At 42.5% G+C, this 27,874-nt stretch overlaps 2 protein-coding genes across 2 annotated transcripts in view; one reads left to right on the forward strand and one right to left on the reverse strand.

The window, feature by feature from the left end:
* The window catches only part of LOC134352092 (septin-9-like), a 585,694-nt gene that overhangs the window by 73,372 nt on the left and 484,448 nt on the right, over window positions 1-27,874 (forward strand). The window lies entirely within an intron of this gene.
* On the reverse strand, window positions 13,662-17,754 carry LOC134351400 (myeloid-associated differentiation marker homolog). Its single transcript, XM_063057495.1, has one exon. It carries the CDS (start codon window positions 17,622-17,624, stop codon window positions 16,749-16,751), a length of 876 nt encoding a protein of 291 aa, XP_062913565.1. The 5' UTR covers window positions 17,625-17,754; the 3' UTR covers window positions 13,662-16,748.

A 27,874-nucleotide genomic window follows, 5' to 3' on the forward strand; every position in this document is an offset into this window, starting at 1 on the left:
ATTTCTTCTGCCAAAGTGCATAACCATACACTTTCCAACATTGTATTTTAAGTCTTGATTTTCTAATAAGTATTTCTCTTTGAGCATTTCAAAACTGAACAGTGTTCCTTCTTTCATTATATTGCAAATAGCTGTTATTCCTTTAGCTTGTCCAGTCCTTAAATCTAGCATCCAGTTTGTTCGGCGTAAAATCCGAGTCATATGCACACCATTTAAGAACTGCAATGTCTCTCTCTAGTTGATATTCTTTTATAATAGTTTTCCATATTTTAAGAGTCCATTTCACCCATGGGTTATCAATAGTATTTATGTAACCTTATAGGTTGTTATCAGCCAAAATTGCCTGTATGGGGATGGAAAGTATCCTCTCCTCAATGTTTTTCCATTGAGCATCATATGATGGATTGCATCAGCATATCACAGCTCTCAACTGTGCTGCAAAATAAGAGATTGGCACATTTTATCTTTCAGATAGAGGTGTGAGCCTTTGACAGTGGAAATCCTGGTCCTCAAATGTGGTGAGGGAGCTGGAAATATCATGAGACTTGTTTGATTTGCATGTCTGGCCAGATAAATTTGATAATTTTTTGAGCTTAGTCCTCCCACTTTTTCAAAGACGTTTTTTTATCTTTGCCCTGTACTAAGAAACTACTCTGCTTATAATTTAAAGAAGGAGGATGCACCGCCCATCAATTCCCAGCTCAGCAATCCCATCAGTCCATGCGGCGTATGTAAAATTTGTTGGTACCACTTTAAGACTTGTATCATGTGATCAACCCCTCCCTGTTTCACAACATTGTTTAGTGTGAAACATTATTGGGTCTGTGGGTCTGTCTGCCTGTCTGCCTCTGTGAAAGAGAACCACATTTAGAAAGCTCCGAAGCACTGTAAGCATTTATTTTGTTTCAAAAAGGAAAATTGTTGATGGTTTGTTCTTTAAAGAGAGACGAAGAAAGTTAAGGGGTCTGTGACAAATGCTCTGAAGTCCATTTAATACTGAGAGAAGCTATCTGATGCTGTGATGAGATTTTGCATAGCTATCAGTGCTCATAACATCATTTGTACAAGTTCAAAGTACAGTAAATTTTATTATCAGAGTACAAATATGTTACCACATACAATCCTAGGATTCTTTTTCCTACACACATACTAAGCAAATCTCTACAATTGTAACTGTAACAGGATCAATGAAAGATCAAATAGAGTATAGAAAACAACAAACTGTGCAAATGCAAATGTGAATAAATAACAGTAAATAACGAGAACAAGAAATAACAAGATAAAGCGTCCTTAAGGTGAGATCATTGTTTGTAAAGTTACTGACTTTCTCATCCTCTGATCCTCTGATGATTACCAGCTCATGGACCTCTGGTTTCCCTCTCCTGAAGTCTACTATCAGCTCCTTGGTCTTGCTGATGTTAAGTGAAAGGTTGTTGTTATGACACCACACAGCCAAATTTTCAATCTCCCTCCTGTATGCTGATTCATCACCACCTTTGATACGGCCCAGAACATTGGTGTCATCAGCAAACTTGAATATGATGTTAGAACTCTGCTTAGCTACACGGTCATAGGTATAAAGCGAGTAGAGCAGGGGGCTCAGTACATATCTGCTGATAAAAATCGTGGAAGAGATACTTTTGCCAATCTGAACTGAATGAGAACTGCAAATAAGGAAATCCAGGATCCAGTTGCACAAGTGGATATTGAGACCCAGGTCTTGGAGTTTACTGATTAGTTGTGAGGGGATGATGGTAATTAGTACTGAGCTGTTAATCTATAAAGAGCATCCTGATGTACGCAACTTTGCTGCCCAAATGTTCCAGGGTTGTGTGAAGAGCCAATGAGATGGCATCTGCTGTGGACCTGTTGGTCCTGAGCCAATCCAAGTTGCCACTCAGACAGGAGCTGATAAGCTGCAACACTTGCCTCTCAAAACACTTCATCACTGTGGATGTAAATGCAACTGGGATATAGTCACACTCTGCTTGGGCACGGGTAAGATTCGGGCACCACACACTGCTGAGGTGAGAGGCTGAAGATATCTGTGAACACAGCAGCCAGTTGGTCAGCACAGGTCTTTACTACGTGTTCAGATACCCAGTCCCGACCGGATGCTTTCCTTGGATTCATTTTCCTGAAGACAGCACGCACATCATCTTCAGATACTGGGACACCGACTCGAGTGAGGAATTACTCAGTATTTACGGATGAAGTTTCTTTTACCTTTTGCCTCTATTTGGAAACTGTACAATTGGAATTGCAAAGCCGGGTGAAAGGCAAAGACTGGGGCAGGTTAAGAGAAGAAAGCAGATATTGCATGGTACAAATATTCTTTTTTCTAATTTCCATATTTGGACGAGAAGTGTCTTCCAATTAAGAGAGGATAAAGTAAGAGTGTGAGTCACTAGTGATTGAATATTTACAGAAGGCCAGGTGAAGTTTGGGAATTGACTGCCTTGGTAGAATTACAAGATGATCTCAGCAGCACAGTTATTTATCAACCAAACGCTGATAATTCTGCTTCAATTATTTACCTTCTGTTTCCTGTTTACCCTCCTGGAGACGGGGAGCGGCATATCCTGTGACAACTTGATTGACAAAAGTATCACATTGAGCATCACTCGGTGGAAAACACTAATGTTAAAAGGATTTGTTTGCTGAACATACAGATATAAAAATAAAATTATCATACATCGTACAGCATCACTATCAATGGTAAAAAGAAATAATTAATGCTAAGACAGTTGGCAAGAATTGCTTGCTTATTAAATTACACACAGGTTAAATATGCGTTCAGCTGGCCAGTGGTGTAGTGGCATCTGCACCGGATTTGGAGACGGGTGGTCACGGGTTCAAATGCGACCAGCTCCTTGCATGCCTTCCATCCGTGCAGGGTTGAGCGTCAAGCTAGCAACTCGGCCTCGTAAAAGTCAGATAAATGCGAAAGAAACAATAAGGTTGCTGCCAATGCGCCACAGGGCGCGGGGAGAAATAACAACAAATGTGCATTCAGTGGCCATCTTATGTCACACCTGCTCGTTAATGCAAATATTTAATCAGCCAATCATGTGGCAGCAACTCAACGTATAAAAGCATGCAGACATAGTCAAGAGCTTCAGTTGTTGTTCAGACCAAACATCAGAATGGAGAAGAAATGTGATCTATGAGACTTTGACTGTGGAATGCTTGTTGGTGCCATATGGAAAGGTTTGAGTATCTCAGAAACAGCTGATCTGCTGGGATTTTCATGCAGAACGATCACTAATTTGTACTGAGAATGGTGTGAAAAACAAAACAAAGCCAAAAAAAATATCCAGTGAGTGGCAGTTCTCTGGGCGAAAATGCCTTGTTAATGAGAGAGGTCAGAGGAAAACGGCCAGACTAATTCAAGCTGACAGGAAGATGAAAGTAACTCAAATATCCATGCGTTGCAACAGTGGTGTGCAGAAGAGCATCTCTGAACGCACAACACATTGACCCTTAAAGTGGATGGGCTACAGCAGCAGAAGACCATGAACCCATTGCCACTTTATTATGTGCAGGTGCTACCTAAAACAATGGCCACTGGGTGTATATAACATAGGATTGAATTGAATGGATTTATTCTTCAATTTTTCACCTTCCATTGTCATTAAAAGCACCATCAGGATAATTGTACATTCTAGTATCAATTGCTTGGTGACAATAAAGTATAAAGTATAAAGTATCACCAATCAAGGAGCATTTGTGTGTGTTGCTTGCATTTCCAGCATCAGCAAATCTTCTCATGTAAGGATTTTTTTTACTGTGTTGCAGTTTTCAATACCTGAACACAAGAGATTCAGTAGATGCTGGAAATCTAGAGCAACATACAGAAAATGCCGGAGGAACTCTGCAAATCAGGCAGCATCTGTGGAAAGGAAAAAAGAGTCAATATTTTGGGCCAAGACCCTTCATCAGTACTGGTAGTTGTAATGAAGTGTCTCGGCTTGAAACACCAAATGTTCATCCTTTCCCATAGACGCTACTGACCTGCTGAGTTCCTCCACAGTTTTGCATGGTATGCAATGCCTGAATATCACTGCCTATGGTACAATGACTTATATAATATTATTTTTAAAAATAGGAACAAGAATAGATGCTTGACTCTTCAAGCCTGCCTCATTGTTCAATATGCCACCCACCTCATCTCCTACTCCAAATCACCTTCAATTCTCCAATCTTCAGAGAAACTTATCTACAAACTCCATTTCCAGAAAAATTGGGATATTTTCCACAATGCAATAAAAACAAAAATCTGTGATATGTTAATTCACGTGAACCTTTATTTAATAATATAATTTAATAATTTAACTGACAAAAGTGCAAAGAAAAGATTTTCAATAGTTTTACTGACCAACTTAATTGTATTTTGTAAATATACACAAATTTAGAATTTGATGGCTGCAACACACTCAACAAAAGTTGGGACAAAGTTAAAATAAGATTGAAAAGTGCACAGAATATTCAAGTAACACCGGTTTGGAAGACTCCACATTAAGCAGGCTAATTGGTAGCAGGTGAGGTATCATGACGGGGTATAAAAGTAGCGTCCATCAAAGGCTCAGTCTTTGCAAGCAAGGATGGGTCATGGCTCACCCCTTTGTGCCAAAATTCCTGAGAGAATTGTTAGTCAGTTCAAAAGGAACATTTCTCAATGCAAGATCAGGAGTACTTCGGAAAACCATTGTCACTCACACAGTCTGTCGCTGCATCCAGAAATGCAACTTGAAACTGTATTACGCAAGGAGGAAGCCATACATCAACTCTATGCAGAAACGCCGGCAAGTTCTCTGGGCCTGAGCTCATCTCAGATGGACCGAAAGACTGTGGAACTGTGTGCTGTGGTCAGATGAGTCCACATTTCAGCTAGTTTTCGGAAAAACGGGCGTCGAGTTCTCCGTGCCAAAGATGAAAACGACCATCCAGATTGTTATCAGCGAAAGGTGCAAAAGCCAGCATCTGTGATGGTATAGGGGTGCATCAGTGCCCACGGCATGGGTGAGTTGCATGTATGTGAAGGTACCATTGACTCTGAGGCATATATTAGGATTTTAGAGGGACATATGTTGCCATCAAGGTGACGTCTCTTCCCAGGACGTCCATGCTTATTTCAGCAGGACAATGCCAGACCACATTCTGCACGGGCTACAACAGCGTGGCTTTGTAGACACAGAGTGCGTGTGCTTGACTGGCCTGCTTCCAGTCCAGATCTATCTCCTATTGAAAATGTATGGTGCATCATGAAGAGGAGAATCAGACAATGGAGACCATGGACTATTGAGCAGCTGAAGTCTTATATCAAGCAAGAATGGACAAAATTTCCAATTGCAAATCTACTACAATTGGTATCCTCAGTTCCAAAACGATTAAAAAGTGTTATTAAAAGGAAAGGTGATGTAATACAATGGTAAACATTCCTCTGTCCCAACTTTTGTTGAGTGTGTTTCAGCCATCAAATTCTAATTTTGTGTATGTTTACAAAATACAATTAAGTTGGTCAGTAAAACTATTGAAGATCTTTTCTTTGTACTTTTGTCAGTTAAATAAAGGTTCACGTGAATTAACATATCACAGATTTTTGTTTTTATTGCATTTTGGAAAATATCCCAACTTTTCTGGAAATGGGGTTTGTACTTCCTTCTCAAATACTCCCATTGATCTAGCTTCCACAATCCCTCATGGTATTGAATTCCAGAGATTTGCTCAGGTCGGCACCTGGGTCGGCAAGGATGAGTTGGGCCAAAGGACTTGTTTCCATCCTGTGACCGTCCGTGACTCTCTAGCATTATTTTTATTCCGACTGCATTAGCCAAGTATGTTTTTAAAGCAATAATATTTTTGTAGGATGTTTAACACTTGAGTTTGAGACACAAGAGCCCAATGGTTCAGGGATAATAATTATTCCTGAACCTGGTGGTGTGAGTCCTGAGACTCCTGTACCACCTTCTTGATGGCAGCAGTGAGAAGAGAGCATTTCTGGGTGGGGGTGGTTCCATGATGATGGATGCTGCTTTCTATGTAGATGTGCTCACTGGTGGGGTGGACTTTACCAGTGATGGATTGGGCTGTATCCTCCTTGTTTTGTCAGGTTTTCCATTCCAAGGCATTGATGTTTCCATACTAGGCTGTAATGCAACCAGTCAGTATACTCTCCACTGCGATCTATAGAAGTTTGTTAAAGTTTTAAATGTTATGCCAAAGCTTTGCAATCTTCTAAGAGAGTAGAGGAGCTGACTTGCTTTCTTCGTAATGACACTTATAAGCTGGACCTAGGACACATCTTCTGAGTTGATAACATAAAGTTGCTGGACATCTCCACCTCTGGTTCCCCAAAGGGGCATGGCTCATCTCCTCCTGATGTCTTGGTCTTGCTAACATTGAGTGAGAGGTTGGTGCTATGCCACCACTCAGCCAGATTTTCAATCTCCCTCCCGTATGCTGATTCGTCACCACCTTCGTTTCAGTCCGCAACAGTGGTGTGGTCAGCAAACTTGAATACAGCATTGAATATAGCTGTGTGCTTAGCCACATAGTCATAAGTATAAAGTGAGTAGAGCAGGGAGCTAAGCACACAGCTCTGTGGTGCACCTGTGCTCCCGAGCTGACTGGGGATCTCCAAGTGAGGAAATTGAGGATGCGGTTTCACAAGGAGGTATTGCGTCTTAGGTCTTGAAGTTCATTGGTTAGTTTTGAGGAGGCAATAGTATTGAACACCAGTTGTAGTCAATGAAGAGCATCCTGATGTATGTACCTTTGTTGTTCAGATTTTCCAGGGTTGAGTAAAGACCAATGAAATGGCATCTGCTGTGGACCTGTTGTGACGGTAGGCAAATTGGAGTGATCCAAGTCATTTCTCAGGCAGGTTTCATCACCAACCTCTGGAAACACTTCAATATCCTGGCAGAGAGGTTTGCTAAGGCTGTTGGGGAGAGTTTAAACCAGAATTGCTGGGGGGTGGGAACCGAACTGAAGAGACGGAGGAGGGGGCAGTTGGCTCACAAATAGAGAAAGCTTGTAGGCAGTCTGAGAGGGAGGATAGGCAGGTGGTAGGGAAGGGATGCGCTCAGACTGATGGTTTGAGATGTGTCTATTTTAATGCAAGGAGTATCATGAACAAAGCGGATGAGCTTAGAAGGTGGATCACTACTTGGAGCTATGATGTTGTCTACACTACCTGTGGATCGAGGTGTTTTGTGGAGACTGATTTGATGGTATATAGCTCCAGTATTTTCAATGCCTGCTGCAGGTATTCCATGGTTTAAGAGTGTTCAGGAGGATAGAGTACTGTTTTCTTCTGATGGCCAGGGGCTTATCTGGTGCACTGGTCAACCCTGTCTTCCATTTTCAATGTCACCCTTTGCTGAGATGTGGATTCTGAATTTAGGAAGGGATCCATGTTTTCCAGAACCTAGTTGTTGACCTTTACATTAAGAAGTCACTGTTGTCCAATGGTGCAGGTTGGTAAGGGGCATGTATTTTAATATGAGGCTCATTCTCTAGTATGCTTAATTGAAAAAGATGATTGTGGCATGGAATTTGGCATCCAAATGTGTGTGTGCCAGCTTCATCTACACACTGTTGCTCAATGACTGGCGCTGGAATGATAAAACACAAGAGATTCTGCACATGCTGGAAATCCAGAGCCAATAAGTGGTGCTGGACAATAGCCACAATACATGAAGTGGAGTGAAACAGTTACAGAGAGTTTATGGAGATTGTCAGAGAGTCGTAGAGTGCTTCAGCCCATCTAGTTCATGCTGAACTGCTATTCTGCCTATTCCCATTCACAAGACATTAAGATATGGGAGCAGAATTAGGCCATTCAGCCCATCAAGTCTGCTCTGCCATTCCATCATGGCTGACTTTCAATCCCATTCTACTGCCTTCTCCCTGTAACCTTTGACACCCTTACCTAACTTAGAACCTATCAAACTCAGCTTTAAATGTACCCAACAACTTGGACTCCATCCCCACCTGCACCATAACCCTCCATATCTCCTCCCATCCACGTACTTATTCAAACAAGGTGGTGGGGTTAGGGAGGTAATAACATTGTAAATCATTTAATTCAAGAACCAGAATAATGGTGTCAACTTTTGTCCTTGGTACTATCAGAATGAAAATTAATATCACTGCCATTCATCTTCTTCTTGGGCCCTTAGTTGCCAGTGGAGAATAGGACATCGATGAACTTTCACCTCCATCGTCCTCTGTTCTGAGCCAGTTTCTCAAGAGTGGGCCAGGAGTATCTCCATCATCCGATTTCAGCCTTGACACCTCTCCCATATGTTCTTTTTGTTCTTTGGACGTCCATTTTTCCTCTTTCCTTGGGGATTCGATTTTAATGCCTGCTTGGTGATGTTGTTGTTTGGCTTCCTTGAGGTGTGGCCAATCCAACTCTGTGGCCATTTCTGTTTCCATATAACCATATAACCATATAACAATTACAGCACAGAAACAGGCCATCTTGGCCCTTCTAGTCCACGCCAAACTCTTACTCTCACCTAGTCCCACTGACCTGCACTCCGCCCATAACCCTCCATTCCTTTCCTGTCCATATATCTATCCAATTTAACTTTAAACGACAACATCGAACCTGCCTCAACCACTTCTGCTGGAAGCTCGTTCCACACAGCTACCACTCTCTGAGTAAAGAAGTTCCCCCTCGTGTTACCCCTAAACTTTTGCCCTTTAACTCTCAACTCACGTCTTGTTTGAATCTTCCCCACTCTCAATGGAAAAAGCCTATCCACGTCAACTCTATCAATCCCCCTTATAATTTTAAACACCTCTATCAAGTCCCTCCTCAACCTTCTACGCTCCAAAGAATAAAGACCTAACTTGTTCAACCTTTCTCTGTAACTTAGGAGATGAAACCCAGGCAACATTTTAGTAAATCTCCTCTGTACTCTCTCAATTTTATTGACACCCTTCCTATAATTCGGTGACCAGAACTGTACACAATACTCCAAATTTGGCCTTACCAATGCCTTATACAATTTCAACATTACATCCCAACTCCTATACTCAATGCTCTGATTAATAAAGGCCAGCATACCAAAAGCTTTCTTCACCACCCTATCCACATGAGTTTCCACCTTTAGGGAACTATGCACCATTATTCCTAGATCCCTCTGTTCTACAGCATTCTTCAATGCCCTACCATTTACCATGTACATCCTATTTTGATTAGTCCTACCAAAATGTAGCACCTCACATTTTTCAACATTAAACTCCACCTGCCATCTTTCAGCCCACTCTTCTAGCTGGCCTAAATCTTTCTGCAAGCTTTGAAAAACTACTTCATTATCCACAACGCCACCTATTTTAGGATCATCTGCATACTTACTAATCCAAATTACCACCCCATCATCCAGATCATTAATATATATGACAAACAACATTAGACCCAGTACAGATCCCTGAGGCACACCGCTACACACTGTCCTCCAATCTGACACACAGTTATCCACCACTACTCTCTGGCATCTCCCATCTAGCCACTGCCGAATCCATTTTACTACTTCCATATTAATGCCTAACAATTGAACCTTCCTAACTAACCTCCCATGTGGAACTTTGTCAAAGGTCTTACTGAAGCCCATATAGACAACATCCACCGTTTTAGCCGCGTCAACTTTCCTAGTAACCTCATCAAAAAATTCAATAAGATTTGTCAAACATGACCTTCCACGCACAAATCCATGTTGACTGTTCCTAATCAGACTCTGTCTATCCAGATGATTATATATACCATCTCTAAGAATACTTTCCATCAATTTACCCACCACTGACGTCAAACTCACAGGCCAATAATTGCTAGGTTTACTCTTAGAACCCTTTTTAAACAATGGAACCACATGAGCAATATGCCAATCCTCTGGCACCATCCCCATTTCTAACGACATTTGAAATATTTCTGTCAGAGCCCCTGCTATTTCCACACAAACTTCCCTCAAGGTTCTTGGGAATATCTTGTCCGGACCTCGAAACTTATCCACTTTTATATTCCTTAAAAGCACCAATACGTCCTCTTCTTTAATTGTCATACTTTCCATAACTACCCTTCTTGTTTCCTTTCCCTTACATAATTCAATATCCTTCTCCTTAGTGAATACCGAAGAAAAGAAATTGTTCAAAATCTCCCCCATCTCTTTTGGCTCTGCACATAGCCGTCCACTCTGATTCTCTAAGGGACCAATTTTATCCCTCACTATCCTTTTGCTATTAATATAACTGTAGAAACCCTTTGAATTCATTTTTACCTTACTTGCTAAAATAGCCTCGTATCTTCTTTTAGCTTTTCTAATTACTTTCTCAAGATTTGTCAAACATGTCAAAAATTCGTTTCCATATTTGTATCCCTATGGATTCCTGGTTGGTGTTTTTCCACGGTGTCTGATTGATTACTTTGTCAGCATACCTGATGTTCGGTATCCTTCTCAGGCATTAGTTGATGAACGCCTACAGTTTTGTAGTCCCCTGCCTGGTACATGACTCTCATCCATTTGAATGACTCTCATGTTCCAGGTACCCAAGGTAGATATGGACTTTGGTGACAAAGGAGTTGTCGGGTATGCAGGATCCTGATGACTTTCCCTACGCTGTGTCATGTGTTCACTCAATGATGAGCCTCTTCTGATAAAGTCGATGGTATGGTTGGAGTTCAACGTTTCTGTAATCCTTTGTATCCACTGTTCAGGGGACTGGCCTATACAGCTTCACTACAGCCCTCTTGGCCAGCCTTACCTGTTTCCACCTCTCACAACGGTGATGTAGGGTTGGACTTTGAGAGATATTATCACTGGCATATGTCATGAAATTTGTTGTTTTGCAGCAGCAGTACAGTACATATTAATAAAAAACTAAAGTTACGATAAGAAGTATATATAACAATAAAATTTAATAAGTAGTGCAAAAAAAAGGGAGGGGGAAAATAGTGAGGTAGTGTTTATGGGTCATTGTCCATTCAGAAATCGGATAGTGGAGGAGAAGAAGCTGTTCCTTAAACTCTGAGTGTGTGTCTTTAAGCTCCTGTATTTCCTCCTTAATGAAGGGCTTTGATACGGTGACTGTAATTGGCCACCGATGGATTACATTCACAAGATGAGTTAAGGAGCAGTTGCTGTTCACATTAATGAGAACACGAAATGCATTTCCTCTTCATCCCATGTTCTTGATAGTTGCTGCTTTATTATGTTGTTCTTTTTTTATTTGCACTGTTTGTAGTCCTTTGCTCACTAGTAAAATGCCCAAGTTGGAGCGGTACGTCCCAGGGCGTGTCCTGGGTGAAGAGGGTCCTTAATGATGGATGCCACCATTTTTCCTGCGGCATCAGTTTTTGACGGTGTCCTTGATGCTGTACTATAACAACCCCGCGTGGAATCCAACCAGGTGAGGTGTGTGGTGCTTCATGTTAGTAGGAAGAGTTATTGCAGGGAGTGGAGGCAAATGGATGGGGTGCAGTCATCTGGGAATGCAGATGTTCAAATGGGTGAAGATAGCAACACTAGTTAGTGAGATCAAAAGCTATCCATGCAACAAAATGGCATCCTTTCAAAAGTGAATATGTGCACAGATAAGGAGCATTAAACCTTCGTTACACTATTGTTGGGATATTGTTCATAGTCCACCATAATAGAAAGGATTATTGAAGTACTAATTAGCGTACTGACCTGCATATCTTTGGAACGTGGGAGGAACCGAAGCACCCAGAGGAAACCCATGCGGTCATGGGGAGAACGTACAAACTCCTTACAGACAGCAGTGGGATTGAACCCGGGTCCCTGGCATTGTAGTAGTGTTATATTAACTGCTTGTGTTGGGCACGTGGCCAAGCGGTTAAGGCGTTCGTCTAGTGATCTGAAGGACGCTAGTTCGAGCCTCAGCTGTGGCAGCATGTTTGTGCCCTTCAGCAAGGCACTTAACCACACATTGCTTTAGTCTGTGCGAGGAGTGGCGCCCCACACAGACTTCCAATCTCCGCCTTGTAAGGCATGAAAATGCCCGACGCAGGCCTCTCATGGTCTGAGTCGACGTTCCCCTGACGTTCCCTCCTATATTAACTGCTATGCTACTGTGCCGTCCTTGTTATTGGACACAACTGTCTTCCAGAAACCAGCGCCCTTTCAACAGTTATTGCAGTACACAGCCAGGTACCTATGACAACCGGCACTGACGCTGTATGAGGCTTCATCAATTACAAAGATAACACGGGTGACAAAAGCTTATGCTCCCTCGTAACTGGAACACAGCCAAACCAAGTTCCTGTCTCTTCCCATATCTAGCCCCTACACACCTGCAGCAGCGGATTACTAATTAGCTAATGAATCAAAAAAGCTGGCGATACTAGTTACTGAGATCAAGAAAGTATTTGCACAAAGAATAGTCATTCATTCCAAAACTGAATGAGAGTACAGATAAGGAGCATTAAACCTTCATAAACTGGCATATTGTTCATAGTACGTCATAGTACAAAGGATCATTGAGGCACTAAAGTAAACAGATGTTAATGTTCTCCAGGCTGATGCCAGAAAATGAAGTAATGAGGTAAAACTGGCCCATAAAAGAAGTAGCTTAGGATAGTCTCAATGAACTGAAGGGTTTCATACGGTGACTGTAATCGGCCACCGATGGATTACGTTCGCAAGATGAGTTAAGGAGCAGATGCTGTTCACATTGACGAGAATATGGAATGCATTTCCTCTTCATCTCATGTTCTTGATACTTATTGCTTATTCATATATTATTATTATTTCTTTCTTATTTGCACAGTTTGTTGTCTTTTGTAAACTGCTAGAATGCCCAAGTTGGTGCGATCTTTCATTAATTCTATTATGGCTATTATTCTATTATGGATATATTGAATATGCCTACAAGAAAATTAACCTTAGGGCTGGAAATGGTAACATGCATATACTTTGATAATGAATTTACTTTAAACTTTGAATTTTTGCAGGCCTGCAAGTAACTGGCGTGAGGAAATAGAATACAGAACCCATCAGAGATTGAAGATTAAAGATTAGCTTTAATTGTCAAGTGTACATCAAAGCATACTGTGAAATGTGTCATTTACATCAATGACCAACGCAGTGGGAGGAATGTGCTGGGACAGCCTGCACGAGTCCCCATGCTTCCTGCGCCAATGTTGCATACCCACAATTCACTAACCCTAATCCATACGGCTTCTGGAATGTAGGAGGGAACCAGAGTACCCACTCGGTCACAAAGGGAATGTACAAACCCCTTTAAACAGCAGCACAATTGAACCTGGGTTGCTGGCGCTGTAAATCATTACTCCTGTCGCTATGCTGCCATGTTGGCCAAAACTGGTGACAGGGTGGAACATGGTGAACGCAGCAGGCCAGGCAGCATCTCTAGGAAGAGGTACAGTCGACGTTTCGGGCCGAGACCCTCCGTCAGGACTAACTGAAAGAAGAGATAGTAAGAGATTTGAAAGTGGGAGGGGGAGATCCGAAATGATAGGAGAAGACAGGAGGCTTTTGCCAATCAACTGTCCAGCTCTTGGCTCCATCCCTCCCCCTCCTGTCTTCTCCTATCATTTTGGATCTCCCCCCCCCCCTCCAACTTTCAAATCCCTTACTCACTCTTCCTTCAGTTAGTCCTGACGAAGGGTCTCGGCCTGAAACGTCGACTGTACCTCTTCCTATAGATGCTGCTTGGCCTGCTGCGTTCACCAGCAACTTTGATGTGTGTCACATGAGTTGTTACTACTTTAATTACAAAATCTCAAACAGTAGCAAAAGAAATCACTTGGAGAACAAACAAGCAACAATTAGGTTCTTCATGAAGTAGTGGAGAAGAATTAGAATGATCATTCAGACTTCACTCGAGTAATTCCAACTGAATAGCCTGAGAACAGTTGCGAGTGGGCAGCCCTGTTCCCCACACATAAACCACGATCCTATACAAACACCCAACCATATCAAAACAGTGCCAAGATAAGGCAGAGCTGCTCCAAAACCAGCTCCTTGGTTTCCTTCTCCAGTTTTTTTGGAATAAAATATTTAGAAATACAGGCCCTACCATCTCACAATCCTGCACCCACATGACCAATTAAACGAGTAATCTGGCTGTCTTTTGAGTGTGGGAGGACACCAGTGCACCCAGAAGAAACACATGCTGGATGAAGGTACAAGCTTCTTACAGAGAGTGGCGGAATTGAACCCGTGTCATTGGTGCTGTAATAGTGTTACGCTAAAGTCCTAGGCTGAATCAAAGGTGGTGATGAATCCGCATATAGGAGGGAGATTGAAAGTCTGGCTGAGTGGTGTCATAACAACAACCTCTACAACATCTTACTCAGCCAGCAGACAAATGGACGAAACCAGATGTCCATTGGAGGATCAGAGATAGAGAGGATCAGCAACTCCAAATTCCTCAGTGTTAACATTTCAGAGAACCTGTCCAGTGCCCAGCTCGTAAGTGCAATTACAAAGGAAGCATGATAGCACCTCTACTTCCTTAGGAGTTTGTGAAGATACAGCATGACATCTAAAACTTTCACAAACTTCTATAGATGTGTTGTGGATAGTGCATTGACTGGGTGCATCACAGCCTGGTATGGAAACACCAATACCCTTGAATGGAAAATCCCACAGTAAGTAGTGGACAAGGCCCAATTACCTTGGGTAAGGCCCTCCCCAGCATTGAGCACATCTATACAAAACGTCATTGCAGGAAAGCAGCATCCATCATCATGGACCCCATCATCCAAGATATGCTCTCTTCTCACTGCTGCCACCAGGAAGAAGGCACAGGAGCCTCAGGTCTTACACCAGCAAGTTCAGGAACAGTTATTACCCCTCGGCCTTCAGGCTCTTGAAACAATGGGGATAATTTCACACTATTTCACTTCATCGTTGATTATGGACTCACTTTCAAGGACTCTTCATCTTATATTCTCGATATTTATTGCTTATTTATTTATTATTATTATTATTATTTCTTTCTTTTTGCATTTGCACATTGTGGTCTTTTGCACACTGTTTGAATGCCCAAGTTGGTTTGGTCTTTCATTGATTCTGTGATGGTTACTACTTTATTATGGATTTATTGAGAATGCCCGCAAGAAAATGTATCTCAGGGTTGTATTTCGTGACATATATATACTTTGATAATATACTTTGAACTATGCTACCATGCCCCCCCCCCACAGTTATTGGACACAATTGTCTTCCAGAAGCCTCCACCCTTTCAACAGTTTTTGCAGTACACAGCCAAGTGCCTGTGACAACCAGCACTGATGCTGCATGAGGCCTCATCAATTACGAAGTTAACATAGGTGACAAAAATTTATCTCCCTCCTAATTGGATTACAGCTAAACCAAGTTCCTGGCAACACACACAAAATGCTGGAGGAACTCAGTAGGCCAGGCAGCATCTAAGGAAAAGAGTACAGTTGACATTTCAGACCGAGAACCTGCAGCAGGAAACCAAATTTCTGCCTTTTCGCATATCCAGCCCCTACACATCTGCAGCAGCAGGTTATAAAGTAACACGAAAACGCGTTACCTAGGCTGAGCTTCCCACAGCAACATAACTGTGTCTCTGCGAATCAGGACAAAAGGCCAAATCTGACATCTTGTGTAGTGAACCTAAGCTTCTACCACCTGCGTTGTTTTTGTGAGAGTTGGCCAATGCACTAACTTAAAACAGGGAAAAAAAGCTGTAAAAGTTCATTCCTGTTGAAGGGTCTCTGCACAGGACATCGTCTCTTTATTCCTTTCCACGGATGCTACCTGACCTGCTGAGTTCCTCCAGCATTTTGTGTGTTACTCTGGATTTCCAGCATCTGCAGATTCTCTTGTGATAATGAAATGTTCAGCAAGTCTGCCAATTTCGGTAGGCAGGGAAATGGAGTTAATATTTCGTTTCTGGTGACCTTCCATCAGAGAAGGGGGGGGGGGAGAGCAAGAGAAGGCAGAAAGGAACATCTGTGAGAGGGTGAAGGCAATAAAAATCCATCGACAAAAGGAGTGGATGAGCAAGGAAAGATTTGACTGTGATAGGGTACAGTGCCAAATAAGCCTATTCAGGGGCAGAGAAGTATGGATGTTCTGCCACAATTTCAATCCATAAGGAACAATATTAGCCTGCAGATACACACTCAGTGGCCACTTTATTAGGTGCACTTATAGATCTGCTCATTAATGCAAATATCTAATTAGCCAAACATGTGGCAGTAATTAAATGCAGACACTGTCGAGAGGTACAGTTGTTATTCAGACCAAACATCAGAATGGGGAAGAACTGTTATCTAAGTGGCTGACTGTTTAATGCCCGATGGGTTAAATTGAGTATCTCAGAAACTGCTGATCTCCTGGGACTTAAGCCTCTAAAGTTTACAAAAAGAAACAAAAAAACATCCAGTGAGTGGCAGTTCTGTGGGTGAAAACACCTTGTTAATGAGAGAGGTCGGAAGAGAATGGCCAGACTGGTTCAAGCTGACTGGAAGGCAACAGTAACTCAGATAATCACAGATTACAGCTGCGGTGTGCAGGAGAGCATCTCTGAATGCACAGCACGTCCAAGCTTGAAGTGGATGGACTACGACAGCAGAAAAACATGAACGTATACTCAGTGGCCACTTTTTTAGATGCAGGAGGTAGCTAATAAAGTGGCCACAGTCTAGGTAATGTTGATTTAGGATCCCCGTTGAAGCTATCTCCCCTATCACCAACGCCTACGGTATTCAGAAGCACTTAAACCCGAGAAATAAAGACTAACTTGGCTGAATAAACCAGGTCCACAATGTAGACAATAAGGTTAACATAGGTTAAAACAGTCGCTGTGACTTGGTTATCCCACTTGCAGTTGCCTCGTGTACAGGCTTGTGGTCTGTTCGGAGTGCCGTAGCGTTCACTAAAGCAGAAAATTGGCCAGATGATTGCCACGGTAACGTACATCAGAACGGCCAGGACGTTGTAGACTGTCAAAAAAGTCTCAAAAGGAAATGGTAACGTAGCCGTGAGCTTAGCAATGGTTAAAATTATGATCAGGAAGGTGAGGATAAAACAGATGCAGTATACAGCCATGCACCACTGCCGACCAGAATTGGCCCCATATGAGCCCTCAACAAGTACGAAGATAATGCAGGCGATGAAAGCTTCCAACACTTTAAGCAGTCCTGGAACAGTCTTTAAAAAGCCACTGACTTCACCAGGCTTTGCTCGCGTGAGACCGACTTCAATCGCGTAGGCAATAAAGCACAGGCAGGACATGACGGTGGCTGCTATTTGTTGGTCCTCAGTTACACGCTTGTCGGAGGAGAGGTAAACAGTGGGGTAAATAATCGAGGCAGTCAGGTTCAAAAGCGTGGCCAGCATCGCAAACGAGGTGGTGAAGTCCTCCCAGGATATCGGAATATTGGTGTGAAGGCCTGTCAGCTCCAATGCAACAATGATAAAGGTGACGGCAAACGAAAAGCACCAGGCGAACATACACCAACCTCCGTAAGGTCCAGAGTAACGATCCACGTGAGCAATCAGACTGAATGCCGTGCATGAAAGGAAGACTTCAAAAAGCCTCACAATCCCCACTGGGGTGATCAACGATCTGAAATTCATTTGCACAGGCATCCTGCGGAATATCTAGGAAACTCTACTCTTGGTATACTTCTCTCTTTGCTGCAACGCACTGAGGTGTGGTTCACTGCTATCCACATAAAACTTAATATGTTACATATTCTCCCACAAACATTCTTCCTGGTGAGTCACGTCTGATGGCCACACCGATAGTTTATTTGCTTCTCTGAGTTGGCTGGGATAACACAGGAGTGCCTACCTTAAAATTAGTTTCCTAAGTACTTTATTTTCTGTTGGGTCAAAGTATTTCTTTGTGAGAAGATACACACCCTACCCTTCTAATGGCTAATCATTTTCAGAACGTGCCTGTGCTTTTGGGGTGGATTAAATTTGTCAAGGTTCTTCCTTTCCTGGCTGTAAAGACACAATCTAACTTTAAAGAGAAACTAGCGATGCAAAAAATCATGTGTTGATTTCTCTGGGCTGAGAGTTCTTGCCAACCTTCAGACACGGTCATGAGCAGGAAATTTTACAAGGCACCTTAAATGTTTTTTTTATTGTAATATGCATACAATGAATACTCAGAGTGAAAAGAAGGTGCAGGAGACTCAGGATTCACACCACCAGATTCAGGGACAGTTGTTACCCTTGAAACAAAGGGGATAACTTCACTCAACTTCACTTGTCCAATCATTGAAATTCCCACAACCTTATGGACTCCCTTTCAAGAACTCTTCAACTCATGTTCTTGATATTTATTGCTTATTTATTTAACATTACTATTTCTTTCTTTTTATATTTGCGTTTCACGTACCCCGTGACGGGTTAAAGGTCCAGCAGAAATGGAAAACACTTTGGAGTCTGGTATTGCTATTAACTAATGGAATTTATTAGTAACTACGCAATACAGTAATATAAATGCAGATAAATCAAAGAGGTTAGCAATGATTATATATAAGTAAGTGTGGAAATATATGAAAACCAAGCTTCTTCAGGTCTAGGGGTAAATAGTCTTACCATGATGAGTAAAGTTCAGTTCAGTTCGTGGTATTGAGTTGAGTAGTGATGGAGAGAGAGAGAGGGAGAGGTTTGAAGTCTTCAGGTGAGCTGACGCCATCGATCTCCCCTTTGTCCTCCGAAATCCTTTAGAAGTCACCGACCGTGACCACAACAAAGGAGACCGTTCTTCTGTGGTGCAATTATCAACCCAGGCGAGGGTTGGACACACAAATAACTCCCCACTGGTCACGCCCTGTTCACACTGCAAGAGCCACTGATCGATCCACCTCATCAGTCCTCCAAAACTCACTTTTTCTGTGGGCACAACAAAGTTCATTCAGTGTCCAAAACCATGTGTCTGTCCGTTTATCATCTGACCTATTTATTTCACCTTGCCGAATACTAGCTGTTCTTCAACCAGCTCCTCCTCTCTCTCTCTCTGTAAGAAAACAGAAGCTGAAACCAGTGTCCTTGTAAAAATGTAAACATGCTGCAGAAAACCCATAACATCATCCAAAGCTGTCTTTGTCTCTCTCTCTCTCTTAAAAACAAGATGTCGGTGTTAAATAACTCTCTCTCTCTCTCAGTTCATAGGGGTAATTCAGGACCCTGGTACAGCAGTTTGTTGTCTTTTGCATTCTGGTTGAACACCCAATTGGTGCAACCTTTTATTGATTCTATTATGGTTATCATTCTATTATTGAATTTGACAAGAGAATAGACCTCAGGGTTGTATATGGTGATATATATGTACTGGCGCGTGTTGACGCATGGTCAAGTGGTTAAGGCATTCATCTAGTGATTTGAAGGTCGCTAGTTCGAGCCTTGGCTGAGGCAGCGTGTTGTGTCCTTGAGCAAGGCACTTAACCACACATTGCTCTGTGACGACACTGGTGCCAAGCTGTATGGGTCCTAATGCCCTTCCCTTGGACAACATTGGTGGCATGGAGAGGGGAGACTTGCAGCATGGGCAACTGCCAGTCTTCCACACAACCTTGCCCAGGCCTGCGACCTGGAAACCTTCCAGGGTGCAAATCCATGGTTTCATGAGACTAACGGATGCCTATAGATGTTTGTGTGTGTGTGTATGTATATACTTTGATAATAAATTTACTTTGAACTTTCTTGAACTTTGAAAATTGAAAAATCACACATTTTTGATTTTATTTATTAATTGAAGGGTATAATGAAATATAGTACAAAAAAGAAAATCTTCCATGTGTCATTAACTTTTGCGCTGGCCAGCGGTTTATTAACAATGAGCTATTGACTTTCTCCCTGTGTTTATTTTTGCAATTTGTAACAGTGTTGCAACATGAAACACTGACAGTGTAAATACATTAAAGCTCAAACAACAGGAATTCTGCAGATGCTGGAAATTCAAGCAACACACATCAAAGTTGCTGGTGAACGCAGCAGACCAGGCAGCATCTCTAGGAAGAGGTGCAGTTGATGTTTCAGGCCGAGACCCTTCGTCAGGACTAACTGAAAGAAGAGCTAGTAAGAGATTTGAAAGTTGGAGGGGGAGGGCAAGATCCAAAATGATAGGAGAAGACAGGAGGGGAGGGATGGAGCCAAGAGCTGGACAGGTGATTGGCAAAGGGGATATGAGAGGATCATGGGACAGGAGGCCCAGGGAGAAGGAAAAGGGGTACGAGGGGGAGGTGGGGCATTAGCAGAAGTTAGAGAAGTCGATGTTCATGCCATCAGGTTGGAGGCTACCCAGACGGAATATAAGGTGTTGTTCTTCCAAGCTGAGTGTGGCTTCATCTTTACAGTAGAGGAGGCCATGGATAGACATGTCAGAATGGGAATGGGATGTGGAATTAAAATGTGTGGCCACTGGGAGATCCTGCTTTCTCTGGCGGACAGAGCGTAGGTGTTCAGCAAAGCGGTCTCCCAGTCTGTGTCGGGTCTCGCCAATATATAGGCGGCCACATCGGGAGCACCAGATGCAGTATATCACCCCAGCCAACTCACAGGTGATATTAAAGCTCCAAAGTTTTCCAAAGTAAATGTTGCGGTACGTTCATTATTTAGACAATTTATGGATTATATTTATTAACACATAGTTAATTACAGGTCATTTCACAATTATATTAACATAGATTTCAAATTGATATTAATATAATTTCAAAATGTTATTAACATTATATAAAAGACAATTCCAGCTGAATGGTAAAGGTTATGTGCGCTGGAGCACTATTGAGCACCAGCACAGCTTAGAGGCAACAGTGGCTTTTACTCCATGAGGATGTGACAGAGTTCAAGTTCAAGATTATTGTCATTCAACCATACATCATTCCTCCAAGGCCAAGTTGCAAGGCACAGTACATATAATCACACGTGGCACATTTAGTTATGAAAATACCTACAGTCACAAAGAAATATTAGCACAAGTCCCTGAGTGGTGTATGGCATGTTGTACTGGAGCCATGTTTCTGCAGGAACGAGCACGCAGCAGTTCCTCACCTCATGCTGGGTCAGCCATATTGAGATCTGTTCACTTGGGCTATGTAAGCTTTTAGTTGGCATGTGCCCTTTCCCCATTATGGGTATGCACACAAGGGTGGCAGTGGAGAGAATGTTGAGAAAGAAAATGGTAGCCTAGTGTATTAAACGTAAATGGAGAAAGTAAAGTTTTAAAAAATGAAGGAAAATCTTTTCTTTGTTGACTCTACATTATCAGTGTTGGCAGAGGATGGTTTCCAATTATTGGATCCCATTCGATAAGAGTAAGCCTTATGAAAGCTGGAAAAATGAAATTGGATTTCTTGTGCTACAGAGCTTGTGAAGAAGAAGCAGGCACAGGTAGTTGTACTGTCGCTTTCAGGAAGAGCAGGATGGAAATTTCGGTGGAAGACTTGAACAAAGATGACAGTATAAAATCGCTAATAAATGCACCGACTCCGTTTTTCTGAAGGAAGAAAGGGATTGGATTTATGAGTATATTCAGACTTCGACAAAGTTTCCAGAGACAGTTCTGCAAATATGGCTGATTATATTGTTGATTTTGAACAAAAGTACTGTACAGTCGCACGCGTAAGTACAAAATGGAACTTCCTGACACAGTATTAGCTTTTAAGTTGTTGGATACTGTGTGTCCAGACATAAAGGGCAGACAGCTAGTGTTAACTACATGTACAGAACTTACATTTGCAACTACGAAATTTTTGGAGAAATAGCTGACAAGACAACAGTTGGAACTAGTTTGAGTCAGGAAACACTGAGCGGAAAAGAGAGTGTAGCAAGCGTAGGTCCCAGAAAGACCAGGCAAGGTCGCCATTACCTGGCACGAATCACTAAACAAGTACGCAAGAGATGAAAATGTGCTGTTTGTCAAACTGACTGCATGGAACTGAACCAGTTAAGCTAACTGAAGAAAATAACAAATCTGAAGATGTAGAAGAGTGTCATATTACAGTGTTTGCAAAGGAATCACATATTAATACAGAGACATCTGATGCAGAGATTTTGATTGGCTTTAATTGATACTGCATGCAGGTGCACAGTATGTGGAGAAAAATGGCTTGAAAGCTCTGTAAGTGAACTAACCTAGAATGAAGTGCAGAAACTGGTGAACACAGTTACAAAGCATTAAAATTTGGAGATGGAAAGGTTGTAAATTCCCCCAAAAGAGTGAAAATTCCCTCAAAAGTAGGCCAGACAAAATATTACATTGAAACGGAGTTAGTACCAGTGAACATTCAATTACTCTTGAATAAATCTTCCCCAAAGAAAGCAGCGATTATGGAGAATGGCCAAGCACCAATGTTTCAACAGTGAGTGAGTTCACCAGCTCTGGACGTTACTGTGTAAACATTCTAGATATGGACATTACTGAGAATCAATGTGAGAATGAAGTACTAAATGTCACAGAGAACAGGACCCCAGATGAGAAACGCAACGTGTTGCTCAAGTTTCATAAGCAGTTCGGACACGCTTCAACTGATAGACTTCAGAAACTGCTCAGGAGTTCAGGAAACAAAGATGCAGACTATTTTTTCCCATTCTACAGAAGGTAATTGACAGCTGTGAGACGTGACAAAAGTTTGGAAAGCCCAAACCCAAGCCCGTGGTTGGTCTGCCACTAGCATCTGAATACAATGAAACAGGAGCCACAGACCTACATGAACTCGAGCAAGGAGTGTGGTATCTCCACATCATTAACGAGTTCACATGTTTCGGTGCCGGATGCATTGAAACCCTCAGAGATAGTAAAAAAACTGCATCCATTCCTGGATTAGTGTGCATGGCCCACCTCAGAAATTATTCAGTGATAATGGTAGCAAATTTAATAATAATGAATTCAGAGTTATGACAGAGAACATTGAAACAAAGACAACAATGTCTTTGGAGTAATGGACTTCTGGAGCAACACAGTCAAATGCTGACTGAAATAATGCTGAAGGTAAAGGAAAGCAATGGCTGTGATTGGGACACAGACCTGGACAGGCAAAGAATACCAATTGATAGCTCATATCAATTTGTGTTCAACAGAATCCAAACCTTCGCTCTGTACTGGTTGACAAGCCACCTGCTCTAGAGGGCACTACAAGGAGCGAATGGGTTGGGAAACATATTTCAGCACTGCACGCATCAAGGAGGCTTTCACTGAAGCGGAGTGTTCAGGGAGAATTTGAAGAGCACTGAGGGCACAGCTCCATCCTGCAGATGAGCAATATGAGACAGGGGACAATTGACAATTGCAGACTGTACAAAATGGAAAGGTTCAGGAGTTGTCATTGGTCAGGATGGAGATGTAGAATTTGTGAGACACTGAGGTACATATGTGAGAGTGCGTCATACCAGACTAGGTAAAGCACAAACTGCAGATGATCAGAACTCCATGGAGAACGACAGAAGAAATGAAAAGCTCTTACTGATACAGTGTCACACAGCACAGACAGTGCAGCTGAGGACCCAACAGAGTTGCTCTACAGTGGCACAGACAGCTGGAGACTCGACTGACTAGCCTGACCAGAAATCATCACAAGTGCAAAGACAACATCACAATCAGGTTTAATATCATCGGCATATGTCGTGAAATTTGTTAACTTAGCAGCAGCAGTACAATACAATACATGACAATATAGAAAAAAATAAATCAGTCAATTACAGTAAGTATATATACTTATATTAAATAGTTAAATTAAAAATTCTACAAGAACAGAAATAAATAAAAGTGAGGTAGTGTTCATGGGTTCAATGTACGTCCATGAAAGTTTCAGTCTTAAAACAGAACAACCTGTGAGATTTGTAGACCAAGACACTGGTATTTCATGGAAAGCTGAAGTCTTCGGACAAGCAGGCAAAGTCACTGGTAGAAACAAAAACTGGTACAACTTGAATTACCCAGAACCAGCCACTATCGCTGGCAGTACAGGGTCAGTTGACGTGTCATGTGTAGACAGACTTCATGTTGAATCAAGTATAGATCAGGCTGGACCATCTGAGAATCGTCAAGATGAAGATATCCTGGTAACTACGGAGGTGCTGTCTGAATCTGCAAAACAGGGTGAAATCAGTAGTTGGAGAAATAATGGAGTGTCTGAGGAAGTCAGAGACATTGGCCAAAAGACAGAGTCTACAAGATGGTGCGCACCCTGAAAGAAATCCCTACAGGAATTACACCAAAAGCACACCTGGTAGCTAGAGGTTTAAAGGAACTGAACACAAAAGACCTGCCAAAACGTGCATCAGTCTCTCTGACTACTTCTCGCAGTGATAAGTCAAAAGCATTGGCAACCCTACTGCTTGGACATAAAATCCACATTCTTACAGGGAGTGGAGCTGTCACGTGATATTTACATTAAACCCCTGCATGAAGCCAGAAGTGAAGGAATACTGTGGAAACTCAAGAAGTGTGTGTATGGTCTAGCAGATGTGTCACTCTACCGGTATGAAAAAGTCAAGGAAATATTGTTGAAAACAGGTGGAAAGATGTCACAAGTGGATCCAGCTTTTGTTTTATTGGCAAGATTCAGAATGTCACATGATTGGGGTACTTGCCGGTCATGTAGATGACTTTATATGGGGAGGCTCACAAAACTTTGCCACGACAGCCATCCCTCAGCTAGAATCAGCTTTTCAGGTTCGAGGAACATGACAGATTCTGCTACTGTACGTAGGGATAGATGTCCTTGCTGTTCACAGAGCAGTACAACTGCACCAAGAAGGCTACGTCAGGAGCCTTCCGACAATCCACATGGTATCTTCACGTGCCATACAGAGGGATGCAACCCTCAGTGAAGCTGAACCTGAGTACCACAGATCAAAGATAGGTCAGATTCTATGGGTGGCAAGAGAGAACAGACCTGGCATCAGGTTTGATGCCCGCAACTTGGCATCCAGCACAAAAAAATGCCACAGTAAAAACTTTTCATGAGGCAAACAAGATAGTGTGCAAAATTCAATCTGAAAAAGTAGACTTGACGTTTCAACAGCTTGGAAAAGGTGGCTTATTGAGGCTCATTGTCTTCACTGATGCCTCATTGTCTTCAGTGATGCCTCACTAGGAAATCTTCCTGGTGCAGGTTCCAAAGGCGGATACTTTATTGTACTGACGGGAGAAGAGGGAAGATTTTCACCTCTCTGTTGGCAATCAAAAAGGATCCGAAGTGTTGTACATGGTACACCGACCAGATAAACCCTTGTGATGTCTGATGATATTGAGAATACCATTTATCTAGCCGCACTCTACTCTGAGCTTGTCCATTGTGACCCAAAGATTCTACAAATAACTTGAGTCACAGACAACTACTCTCTGGTTGATGCTATCAAATCCAACAAGTCAGTTACAGAGAAGAGGCTTCATCTAGCGGTAAGTAGCACAAGGAACTTGCCCAAGCACAGAAGACTCATCATGTGGTCAACTACAAAGGAACAGCTAGCTGACTGTCTCACAAAGAAGGGAGCACTAGCGCTTGTGCTGCTAAAAGCAATTAGTGAAGGCCTTTGTTACTTAGGCTTCCAACCTGCGCCTTGTAAGGCATGAAAATGCCCGACGCAGGCCTCTCATGGTCTGAGTCGATGTTTCCTCCCCTCCCTCCCCCTCCTCTCCCTTTGTTACTTTAAGAACTGTATCAACGCCAAGGGTTAGAACTAATCCCCATATCCTAAAATTCACTCATGCGATAGAATTAATTCCCATATCCTAAAGGACAGTTGAGTTGATATTTATATTTTTTATTTTTTTTATTACTGTGAATTTTTTTTAGGTAAAGGGTATCATAAGAAATTTATTAGCCCTAACAACTAGAGTTAAAAGTAATACATCTAAACCACGGGCATTTTATATATATACATAAAAAGGAAGGGAGACTGTTGAGTTCTGTTCATTTGGGCTATGTAAGCATTTAATTGGCATGTGCACTTTCCCTGTTATGGGTATGCACACAAGGCTGGCGGTGGAGGGGACGTTGCGTAAGAAAATGGCAACCTAGTGTACCAAACGTGAATGGAGAAAGTGAAGCTGAAAAAAAAGAACAAGAAAAATCTTGTCTTTGTTGTTTAAGAGTTATCAAGTCACAGACAAAGGCAGTCCAGCTTGTCTTCCAGGGAGCAAACACTAGAGAGCAGCTCCAACTGGCCAACTGGAGTGACCCAACCTAGCGCACCCACCATGCTCTCTCCTCTCCCACACCGCCTTCAATGCCTCCTGCCTCGGGTGGCTGTAACAGGTGACGCTTCAGCACGAGGGCCCGATCTGCACAGCAAGCCGAGGCCACGCAGCTCCCCCGCCATCGATCTCGCCAGTGATCCAATGAGCCGGACATGCAGTGTTTTGTATTGTCAATGTCCCACAGGGTCCCGCGATCACAAGAAAAGTAATTTGAGACAAACATTTGCACTATTTGTTTGTCCCAGAGAGGCTGCCGCATCCGTGCACACTGCCATCAAGAACTGCAGTCATTCCAGCCTGTAAACTTAAGGGCATAATTAAAAAAATCAGGAGTGGGATATTTGGACTCTCAAACCTTCTTCCCTATTCACCGTCACAACAATTTTCTGTACCTATTTATTTACTCAAGCACATCAGCCCTACTGGAGCAGCTCGCCGGAGTCCTCTATCCTGGGCCAGGTCTGGCCCATCTTCGAAGTCACTCCTCTCCCAGGGATGAAGTCTTTGGAGCTTCAGTTAGCATTTCTGTAGCTTTGGGATTTTATGGGATGGAATTGCCAGTCCTGTGTCCCACCCTCCTCCCTTCACAGCTGGTTGGGACCATCCATGGCAGAGTTAACAATGTTCTGTTCTGTTCCCAAATGCCCTCATTCCTCTGAAGCCTAAAAACCTAGTGATCCCAATTCTGAATGAAACTGGTGGATGAGCTTCCAAAGACCTCTCTGGTAGGAAACTGGGCATGTGTAGGGTCTCCATGGAGTTGTTGTTAACCCAGATCTCCTTCTGACTTTGAGTTATGACGGAGAACAAATATCTCTGACAATACTTGCCGTGGCCTTGTACAGATGCCTTTGAGTCATGGCTTCCTCTTTGATTTATATAGCAAGTGTTGGCTGGCTGATTGCTATCTCAGCTGCCACACAGTTCCCATGAAGTTACAGTTCTAAAGCATCTGTGTGTGTTGGCTGGTTACTCGGTTTAATATCTGGTGCCATCCCCAGAACAGATTAGAGAGATTAGCTTTATCTGTTATATGTACATCAAGCTTTGCCATACTTCCAGCTCCAGGATAGCATGCCCCCCAACCCACGAACCCTAACCTGTACGTCACTGGAATGTGAGAGGAGACCAGAGCAGCTGGAGGAAACCCACATGGCCAGAGGAGAACATACAAACTCCTTACAAACAGCGGCGGGCATTAAACCCAGAACAATGCTGTAAGGCTTTACTCTAACAGTTACACTGCCGTGTCACCCACACTACAAGTCTGATTACTTCAGATTCCTTTGATATCCACTTTTGCAAACACCCGCAGAGTTGTTGAAAGAGGCCTGTCATTCATTCTCTTACCATGAGGAATGTAACAGAGAAAGTGCTTGCTGCATTTAGCAAGGGACAACTAGCAGTGTTTGCCCTGCTGGTTCGAACCACTACTCTGGGTTGACCCTCACCAGATCAATAAATAATATGCAAATATATAGGCAACAGGATGAGCAGTCACACTCACACCAAGTTTGCTGTGAATGAGGCTATTCTTCTTGGCATAATTTTTGACTAGTCAGGCCATTATAGTATCATTGACCACAGTCGTCAAGGGCTGAAATTTCATTTGAACTTCTCCTGTATGGATGCCTCAGAATAGAGAACGGAGATGAGGAGGAATTTCTTAAGCCAAAGAGTG

Source organism: Mobula hypostoma, chromosome 9 (assembly GCF_963921235.1).
Source record: "Mobula hypostoma chromosome 9, sMobHyp1.1, whole genome shotgun sequence".
Classification (NCBI taxonomy): Eukaryota; Metazoa; Chordata; class Chondrichthyes; order Myliobatiformes; family Myliobatidae; genus Mobula; species Mobula hypostoma.